Here is a 10,632-nt window from a genome sequence, read left to right as displayed (position 1 = left end):
TACATAGTATAATATGTTATAATAATTAATATTAACGACCTTCTTTAATCTACGATTTCGTGACACTAGCTGTACTTATTAAACTAATCCTAATGTTAAAAACTGAAGTATATTTGAAGGAACTCACTTTCTTTGCATAATTGCTATCGCTAACTAAATATAAATTTCATTTGAAGCACATTATGCAACAAAGTTAACAATGGCTTATTATTAAATAATGATTGTAAATCTAAGATGATAAAACATAACTAATGTAGGGATTATAAACAAAGTGTTATTTAATCTGACTTCTAGTTCCATATTTATTCTTGATCTTGAAATAATTCTGTACAATCCATGTATGAAATTACTGTCGATTACAAATAGGCCAAAGACTTAATAAAAATCATTTAATCCATGTATTCCCTGGTGAAAGAGATTTTTTGTCCCTTGGCAGCAAGCGATACATAAACGTGTATCAACAATTAAAAGACTAGCTAAAATTTCTTTATCAGTCAGGTGCTTTCAAGAGATACCATCATAAGGCAATGCTGTGATTCCTTGGTTGCTTGCAAAATTCTTAATCTTTTATGCCAAATATATTTTGTTTTTTTTCTATTTAATTTCAAACAAAAGAATTTTTTATTTTTGCAAACAACCTTATCTTTCTTATTAGTTTAATAACCAGTATACATGTTTTAAATTTTGTTAATATTTGCATTAAGACAATAAATTTAAATTTAACTTGTGCAAATATATACAAAATTAGGAGAAAACGTTTAATAAATCTCGTTTTAAAAGAAGAAATAATAATAGATTTATTTTTCTTTTCTGAATAAGCATTATGGTGCATTTACACCCAATAATTTGTATTATTTAATTATTTTACTATATTATTCTTCATGAAAATTATAATAAGATGTATATCAAATGTAAATACACCACCACGATTATCCGGATTTTTATACAATAAAGACATACAAATAAAAGATTTTTGAGTTATATTTAACACCGCTATTAGTGCACCGATATGTTCTGCAGAGGCAATTTCGTGGCCCCACAAAATTACACATTCAGTAAATACATTTGGACGCTTTAATCTTGCAGAAGTGTTACGCATATTTACAACTTATCTATATCAAGTAGTTAAAAAAAATGTAACAAAATGTAGAAAAACACGAATGATATATACAATAATTTCTACCGATGTTACTTGTTGTTATAGAGCATATTCTATAGTAACAACATAGACACATTTTCTCATTCTTCAATAAATAATTAATTTATAGCAACCTTTATTCTTATAGTCTAATTTACTTCTAGAGATTCGTCATAAATCGTACTATTAAAACTTCAAAATACAAATATATATTAACATTGCTAACAGTTATAACAATAGTAATAATCGTTTTATATATTTTTTAATTTCATATTGAATTACTAAGGGTTGGAATAATTATTTTGTAAATTGAGTTTGTGTAATTTTACTTTATAAAATTATTAACAGTAGAAAATATAAAATAGAGTATAAATACTGTAAATTAGTGAAATTTAAACATATCCAATCATGTTATTTTACATTAATAAAAATAATAATTTCGCCAGTTAACAACAAGTAACATCTAGTTTCCACCACTAGTAAATCATCTAACATCTAATCATTATATGATACATAGTATAATACAACATGATACAATTTACTTTTGTATTGAATAACTTGGCGATTGGCATTAGTCTTCTCAGTAAATGTATAAGAAGTAATAATTCTTTAATTATAACTGATAAGATATTAACTACTTTTTATGTAACTTTCTAAAATTCATATTTTTTGAAAATGTTTCAAGAAAACTGCATCTATTGAATAATCGTTACAATGAAACTAAAATACAGAAACGAATGGTAAGAAAAGAAATATTGAGCGAATAAAAATCTTAGGAAAATCGCATAGTGAAGAGTATTTTATAGCTCTGTTGTGTGTGTGTGTGTGTGTGTGTGTGTGCGCGCGCGGCGTCGTGTGCGCGCGCGCGCGCGCAGGGTGGTAAGAAAAAAAAGGTTCAAAACTTTAAGTGTAGATGGTACTCGCTAAATGAAAGGAAAAGGTCCCAATAATCATATGTCAAAAAATTAATATTTTCAAAGTTATAAACAATTTTTCGTTTCGGTTAAAGCAAATGATTTGCTCGCTTCGTGAGCTATCGTGCTGTATAAAAACAATGGATTATCTGTCCTCTTCCCACTTCATACATGTATCATAATATAGGATTACCTGATTATTAGATTTCACCAGAGAAATATAAGTTATACATCTTTGCTATCAGTTACAGAGAGCTAACACAAAATTGTGAAAATAAACTTTAAAAATATTAATTTTTCAATCCATGTTTATTAGGACTTTTGTCCTTCATTTAGCGAGTACTATCTACCCTCAAAGTTCTTAACCCATTTTTTTGAACATACTGTATACACACATATATGCACATATTGGAATTAAGAAACTAGTATTAAAATTCGTCGATTTTCATTATGTACAATTTCAAGAATAATCTTTCATCAAAAACCTTTGTATTTATCATTTTATAGTTGGAATGAATTCTTCATTTTTAATGCATTCATATCAGTATTCGTGATTCATGATTAAAAAAATGACCGTACGAAAATCGTCATAATGTATATTACTACAGAAAATTCAAAAATACTTCATCATACTTCTGCCCCTAAATCTCTTACGCCTTGTTCCGCTATTGGAACGTATTTATCATCAATTTTGACGAGTAAGATAACTTTATCTACGTGAGACCGCCGATTAGGATCGCGATGATTGGGGGACCAACAATGAACAACACATCCTTCCATACCTCTTTCAGGTACCCAATGCTGCCATCCAGATCTACCACCCTGTTGTCTCATTCTCTCGTCTGGCCAAATTACGTCTATGCGACGGCCCAAATTAATAGCATCATACACTTGATTAGGATCTATGATCTAGTAAGAAATAGTAGTAAATAAGTGTTAACTCTTGAAAAAAAAAATTTTCAAGCTTTGCATATACGTCAATTAAAATAAACTTGTTCTACTTACACGCACTCGTTGAAAAACTTCGTCCTTTTCAAGTTTACTAGTAAAACTTGTTTCACTCTTAGTTTCGGTTTTAATATCGCTATTACTAAGAAGACCAGCTAAACTAGCAAGTGTCGAACTTGTAGGTTTTCCAACTGAAACCAACGATCCTCTGTTTCCACCTAAGGACCCAGTATTTGTTCTTCCTAAACTTCCACGCCCAGTTGATCCGCCAATTTGGCACCCAGAATCTATAGATTGTGAACCAGATGTGTTATGACCCGATTGGCCATATCCTATATAAAAAATGTCATTTATATATTGTGAAGGAAGTAATATGGATGAATTATAATAGTTGTAAACTATGAACCTAAATGAATATTGTACGTAGTCATTGCATATACTCCATCATTTCCAAAACCTCCGTCATCTTGAGACCCTGTTCCCCCAGATGAACAACCTTGACCACATCTTCTTCTGATTCTATAAATGATATTTTTAGTAAAAATAAAATTTGCAGCATAAAGTTTTTGTTAATAAATTATAGTTTATAATTATATGATAATATAATAAACCGTACCTTTGCCATAATTTTAGGACGTTGCTTTTAATTACACTGAAACTTAAAGGTCCCCCAACTATAGAACACAATTGTTCATTAGTTTCTGCATAACTAGTTGTCAATGGTGAGACGTAAATTGGGTACCCGATAGGTTGATCGCAAGAACTATTTATTATATTTCGAAGAACTTGTTTAGCATTCTGTATAGAGCCTCGCTCCGGATTTCTATTTCTCAAGTACACTAATTCTTGTTGTTGTCCAGCCCATAAGCCACGGACACATTCACGATTCATTTTAATTACTCGAAAACTTAAAAAACGTTTGTTCAGCATTATCACTTTATATTCGTCGATGCCATCATCAAGTACATGCCTAAAAATCAAAATAATAAGTAATAGTAATGTAATATTTAATATTCATACATATTACAGTATCAAAATACCTAAGCGCCAAAAGGCTAGGTGCACCATTTAAAACTGCATTTCTCCAAAGAGGATCTGCTTCATGACTAATCACGAGATTTTTGTCGTGACTATCTATAGCTTCGTAAAGGGCAGACGGTTCGCCATATTGTTCTGGACTTGTGAAGTGATCTTGATGCAATTTCAATGCCATTCTTACACCTTTTGCTACGACACCTCGTAATAAATCAACGTCATGTAAAACCCATTCATCTCGAACTGATGTTATACGAAAATCACCTAACATGTAAATATACTTTTTAAATATTACTCTCAAATGCAATTATTTTTCAATTATTTACTATAAAATTGTACCTTTAAAAAGAGCATGTAATCCGTATAAAAAAAATTCAACACTTGAAACAGTGTTATGAGATAATGCTCCCAAAACACGTCTTCCCAAGAGACTTAAAGCAAGACATAAAGATACTAATGGTGAATTTCTCGATTTGTCTAATGTCTAAAACAGTTAAGAACAAATAGTGCCATGTAAATGTTAATATAACTTATGTATGTTTAAAAAACTACCTTATCATGTTTAGTAACACAATACTGTATCCAATCCAAATAAATGTTACAAAAACTGTTTCTTGTGATACCGCATGCTCGGATGTCGTAATCCTCATGGATGCTTAAATTGAAAACAGGATCCAGATCGACAAAGTTTTTGTCAAGAGTTATTTTTAGAGCATCCGAAATATCAGTATTCTCCAACCAATATTTCAATTTTGGTGATTTAACAGCATAGAAAACAATACTTTTGACATAGTATGTAACTAGTACTTTACGAAATTCAAACACTTGAAGCATAGAAACTGCTGAATTATCTGAGATCGAGTATCCCTCTAAAACGTATTTAGCACTTGCAACTTCCCAAGCTAACCAGCGTTGACTGAAAGCTGCGTTAACGCTTAAAACATTTGAAAAATGTCCCATTTGACAGCAACAACAATTATAATTATCTTCAATTCCCTCAGAGATTGCTTCTACCTAGAAATAAAATTATTTTCAAATTTAACAGTAAGACATTTTATTTCTAATTTTTAATATCTAAAATAATATACATACCTCTCTTTGCTGACAATATGTTCCTCTAAATTCAAGACCCCTTAATTGGAAAGTTACCAATCCATTGCCTAATTGAACAACGTGTACTAAACAGTTTAAGTAATCGGAAGCTAACAGAAAACAATCGCCTTGTTCCACATTTCCCCAGCGGCCGAGAGCAATATCTCCATAAAGACTATGTTGCAGTGATCTTGTTAATTGTTCATAGAAAATCGAATTCAAATTGTTATCATCCGCACCCAGATTTCGATCCAAATGAGAAGACATTCGTGTATTTGAATGATCTACTCTTCTTGTTTTGTAATCACGTTCCCAAAATTTCACTGGTCGTACATACGATGATATGAAAATTGCACTGCCCAAAAGGGGATTCAAAGGAGTGCTTAAAATTGCGGAAATACCCGCTTGTAGGAACAACATAGCAGAGTGCGGAACGGAGAAAGGTTGAGCAAATGCATGAAATGCACTACCCCAAGTAATTTGCCAAGGTGCAATGTATGTCACTACAAATCGTATTTTCAACAACAGTTCATATACTTTTGCAAATGCTATTCCCGTGACAAAATAGTCTACCAGAAATGTTTCACTGAGATCTCGAAAGTCCAGTTTAAAAAACAGAACGGCAAAGATCAGAGCGAGGTAACGCGTTGATGGATCAGAGTATGCAGATCTTAAAGATTTCAATCCACATACCACTATTATTAATGCCCCCACACTTTCTCCAAATTTAGATACAATTTTTGATGAACACTCTGTGAGTGCTCCTAAAAACACTACTGGGTACAGAACATTTCTTTCCAAAAAACAAAGGCAAACATATGCTTTTTCAAACCACATAATTTTCACTGGTTCACGAACTTCAAATTGTGCATGTTCATGACTACGTAATATTGGTCTTGATAAGCACAACCATGGTAATTGTTTTCGAAGTTGTGGTACAATGTAGTGTAATAGAAATCCAAGGCAACTTGCAATACCCCATAAAACTGGATTTAGTTCTGGTTGTAAGGCTGTAAATACAGTTGAACAATGGATTCCGAAAGACAGAATACCTATGACTGCACATACTATTAAATCGTTCTTCAATCTTGCATTCACTGTTATCCTTAATTTTTCAGGTAATGGATCTACTAATTCTGTGTCCGACATTTGTTCGCCAACTTTAATTTTCACATGTTTTTTTCTTCCAGATGTTCTAATCTTAGCTTCTTTGTATGGTGCAGATAAATTGTCTCTGCGAGACGTATTCTCGATAATCTTAGCTTCTTTTTCTTCTGTATAAATTTCTGGTGGCCACAAATTTGTTTTGACAATGTCCCATATTACAGTAGGGTCCGAAGACGATCTACTTAAATGATAAGATATAGCAACTAATAAACCCGCAAAAATAGAAAATAAAATATGTTGTGAAGATTTTGGCTCTGTAAGTGCTCCATAAGCAAATCCGTACAATATAACAACAGTGACAATGCTACGAGAAAGGCAATATATCGAAGAGATTAGACTCGTAGTTGCATTTCCACCGAACAAATGGATATCTACATGTTCACAAAGATACATTAGAAAAGTATTAATTTGTGGAAGTAAACCTAATGAAAATATAATAGGAAAGCATAAAAGAAAAATTAATAAAATATTGCGAATTTGTAATATAACATCGTAATCGGCAATTCGCAAACCATATATTCGAAATTCGGATGTTTTAAAGTTCCTTAAAGATTCATTAAAGATTAATATGAATCCTGAACATAGTATATAATATACTGGCCGAGAAAATACTATAATGCGATTAAATCCATGTGTCGGAGAAGCAGCATCAGGCTGAACGGATTTTAGTAATGAATACTGACATCCGGCAGTTACGAAACAAAACATGAATGCAAATATATCTCGGTAAAATCCTTGTTGGAGCAATATAAGACCCAATCCCGCAACAGCAACTGCTAAAAACGTCGAAACGATGGTCTCAAAAATTGTTAAATTTCTATCTAATAATGCCAACAAAAATAAACGATCGAATCGCACTTTGATATGTGGTAATTTGCCAATTTTCCATTTATAATAATATTGCTTGTCTTGTCTTGATTGTTTTGGTTTAGATTCGGATGCATCTAAAGTAGCAATAAATCGATTCCAAGATATATCACCTTCATACGTCTGGAATCTTAAAACAGGTCTATCTCGACGATTAGAGTCTGCTGGGTAAAGGTTCAAATTAAAATATCCCAATAAATTTCGCAATCTTCGATTTATGTCTGTCATCGATTCTATTCGCGATAATATGTCTTGATGGAATTGATCTCGCTCTAAGGTTTCAAGTTCGCATTGATTAGAATTTCCATTATTTCGATGCAACTGAATTCGTTCTAATGTTTCCACCGTGTGATGATTATTACTTCCAGAATTTCGATGCAATTGAGTTCGTTCTAAAGTTTCTACAGTACGATTAGTATTTCCAGCATTTCGATGTAGTTGAATTCGCTCTAAAGTTTCCACTGCACGATGATTAGAACTTCCAGTATTCGATGAAACTAAATTCGAAGATAATGAATTTTGTGTTTTGGTTTGATTGCTTTCTGGACTCGATAAAACAGGTGGTGTGTCTATTATAACACTTAATTCATGAGAATTTAAAGATAGACTACTTAAACTGTTACTCAAAGAGTCTGTTACTTCCCAATTGGCATCATAATGTAAATTTTGATTAAGTTGTTGGCGTAATAAAGTATTCAATAATTTATCGTTATTGCTAGAAGGAACTTGCGAAGCTGCAGCAACACCAGATCCTTTTTCATCGAAGGTGTAAGCTAACCACCGTCCGTTTTCATCTCGGAAATAAGGTACAGCTGCTTCTATGGTATCGTTGTGATTGGCAACTAAATGACATTCTTCATTTGATATTAATCCAAATAAAGCAGTAAGTGGTACGACATTATCATCTCGATTTCTATCCCGTGGTACACGATGTGGTCTAATCGGATATTTTAGACCTCGTCCTTTTCGTGAATTTCGACTTTCTGAATTGCGACCTAATCTTAAGTCGGACACAGTACTAGATTGACCAGGTAGTTCTCGGCCAGAAGTTAATAATGTAGCTAATAAAGAAGATGCAAAATTAAGTCTACTTAACTCGTTGTTTGAACCACTGGTTTGCTCGAATCTATCAAATCTATCAAATCTTCCATCCCTTCTTCTATCTTTCTCTCTTCTGACTTCTAATGGCCGTTTAAATTTCGGCCGGGTTTGCTCAGTAGTTGTAACATTATCATCTATAGAATCTACTACAGGTTTTGGACGGCTTTGTTTGGGTATTGCACCTTGGTGTCGTTTGCTATCTGTTTCTAGTTGTGGAAGTAACTTTCTTTTTACCTCGTTTTCCGTACTCAAAGTCGTTGTACTAGATGAACCAGAGTCAGGTTCTTTATTATGCAGTCCTGTAAAATAAGAATTCACGAACTTTATTCCCCCTTTATATTTTCTTTTATTTAATCACATAAGTAATGTAAAATTTACAGTATAATATAGTAAAATTTAACAATAAACTAAAAAGTTAAACTTACCTTTATTACTTCGTGATTCTATCGCACAATCACCACTTTCAAATATCTGATCTATTTCGACTACACTTCCAACATTTAACGGATCATCTATATTTTTCGATTTATCTTGCTTGTCTTTAAACAAGTTCTCTAAATCCGAAAATTCATGAGTGCTTTGGCTTCCATTACTATATCTTCTTTTAATACCACGCTTTGGTTCTTCAATTAATGCATCGCGAGAATTTGCAGAATCATTATCTATACCACCATCCCCATTAAATCTGAATATAAATTTAAATGGATGTTTACACATTAATTGATCAATAATTTGATATTAATTTTCATTATTTTTAAAATACCTTGAAAATCTATCTTCAAATCGGCTAGTACTAAGACTTCTGTCCCGATTAGAGGTAGCGTTAGTTTCACAAGTCTTTCGAGTAAGTAATGGACTGTAAGAGTCCCGAAGGCTAAATCCTCCACAACTTTCATTTGCAAATTGTTCATCACTTTGTTCTGCTATAGGATGTACTATTTCTGATCCATAACTAAGATATGGTAATAGTTGTAATTGATTTTTTTTTAATGTATTTTGAGGTAACACCTTGAAAATATATATAATTTATAATAGAATTTTCTATACATTCACACAATATATGTCATATCACAATGATACCTTTTTAGTATTAATTGTTTCAAGACTTTGTGGATGAAGAGGTAAATTATTGTCATCTATAGTGTTTATATTTTTATTAGTAGCACCAATTGTCTCAAGACTTTGTGGATGAATAAGTTGTTGATGTGGCTTTTTTGTAATAACCTTATTAAGAATGAAAAAAGTATGTAAACACATCATTTAATTATTTGTTTTCCAAATAAAAAATATCTCCACCTTTACCTCTAAGGATTGTGGGTGTGACGAAATTTTATTTTTTTCTGTATCTTCTTTTTTTGATATAATTTCTAAACTCTGTGGATGATCATTCATTAAATGAGTTTCCATCACAATTGAATTAGAATTAAGACGCCGAAAGGCTTGATTTGACTTCCAGTAAGGATAATCATCCCCATGGTGTTCCAATTCTAATGAACTTGTTTGTTTTATTTGACTTTCAGAACCTGTTTTGCCAAGACTACCCTGTTTGGAATGACGATTTCGTGAATCTTCAGATGCATGTCTGCATAATTTTCTTGAACCATGTCGATCCTCTTCAGCTATTACAACACATTTTTGTCTTTTCAAGCTTCTTTCTACATGTGTTTGAAATTTCACAAAACAAATATTAATATATATGAAAACAATTGCATTATAGAAGTTGTATCATAAAAATGACAATACCATTTATTATATTTCGAAAACGTGGTTCATGATATTGCGCAGAAGCTAGTTCTGCTTCATGTACATTTATACTAGGTACCATTGGTTTAGACAGTTGTTGTGCTTCTTCCGAACTTTCTGAACTATTTTTTCTGTGAATTTCTACTTTCAAATCTATAGTTGAACTAGGCCTATCCCGATTATACTCAGATGTTATACTATCTGCATCTGCATTTTGCACATTTGATTCAATAAAAGAGTTGCGTGATGAGCATTCTACAGGTGGTGTATCTGTTTTTCCTACATAAAAATATTTTCTAATGCAATAATATAATAAATATAAAATATAAGAAAAAACAACTTATTATACCACTTAAGACTTGTAGTTCTATTCCATGATCTATTTGATCTTGTGATTGTTCCCTGCATTTATTATGCACTGTGCGTCTTTTGTCACTTTCTAATCTCTGTTGGTTAATAGTTTGACCTGATTCTTCTAAACACTCAGTCGTATCATACATGCAATGAAGTGCATGGTTAACACACTTTATCATACCAAAAAGTGCTCCAATTGAAGAACAATATGCCACCCACACATATAACGTTGGTGGAAAATACTGAAAAAAAAAAAGAAGAGAATTAATACAT

General features: G+C 32.0%; 1 protein-coding gene across 1 annotated transcript in view; it reads right to left on the bottom strand.

The window, feature by feature from the left end:
• Positions 1-2,679: 2,679 nt before the first annotated feature.
• LOC108576993 (pecanex-like protein 1) overlaps positions 2,680-10,632 on the bottom strand; it is a 14,850-nt gene continuing 6,897 nt past the window's right edge. Inside the window, exons 2-16 of the mRNA XM_017940072.1 lie at positions 10,355-10,601; positions 10,006-10,284; positions 9,565-9,917; positions 9,343-9,486; positions 9,026-9,270; positions 8,688-8,947; positions 7,665-8,561; positions 5,128-7,511; positions 4,588-5,049; positions 4,375-4,519; positions 4,041-4,299; positions 3,617-3,970; positions 3,407-3,519; positions 3,058-3,332; positions 2,680-2,961 (exon numbers count right to left, since the gene is read on the bottom strand). Of these exons, the coding sequence (XP_017795561.1) occupies positions 2,680-2,961; positions 3,058-3,332; positions 3,407-3,519; positions 3,617-3,970; positions 4,041-4,299; positions 4,375-4,519; positions 4,588-5,049; positions 5,128-7,511; positions 7,665-8,561; positions 8,688-8,947; positions 9,026-9,270; positions 9,343-9,486; positions 9,565-9,917; positions 10,006-10,284; positions 10,355-10,601 (6,699 nt within the window). The remainder of the gene's footprint in view (positions 2,962-3,057; positions 3,333-3,406; positions 3,520-3,616; positions 3,971-4,040; positions 4,300-4,374; positions 4,520-4,587; positions 5,050-5,127; positions 7,512-7,664; positions 8,562-8,687; positions 8,948-9,025; positions 9,271-9,342; positions 9,487-9,564; positions 9,918-10,005; positions 10,285-10,354; positions 10,602-10,632) is intronic.

The sequence above is a fragment of the Habropoda laboriosa genome, unplaced genomic scaffold (assembly GCF_001263275.1).
Source record: "Habropoda laboriosa isolate 0110345459 unplaced genomic scaffold, ASM126327v1 scaffold440, whole genome shotgun sequence".
NCBI lineage: Eukaryota > Metazoa > Arthropoda > Insecta > Hymenoptera > Apidae > Habropoda > Habropoda laboriosa.
This window is presented reverse-complemented; position numbering and strand designations above follow the sequence as displayed.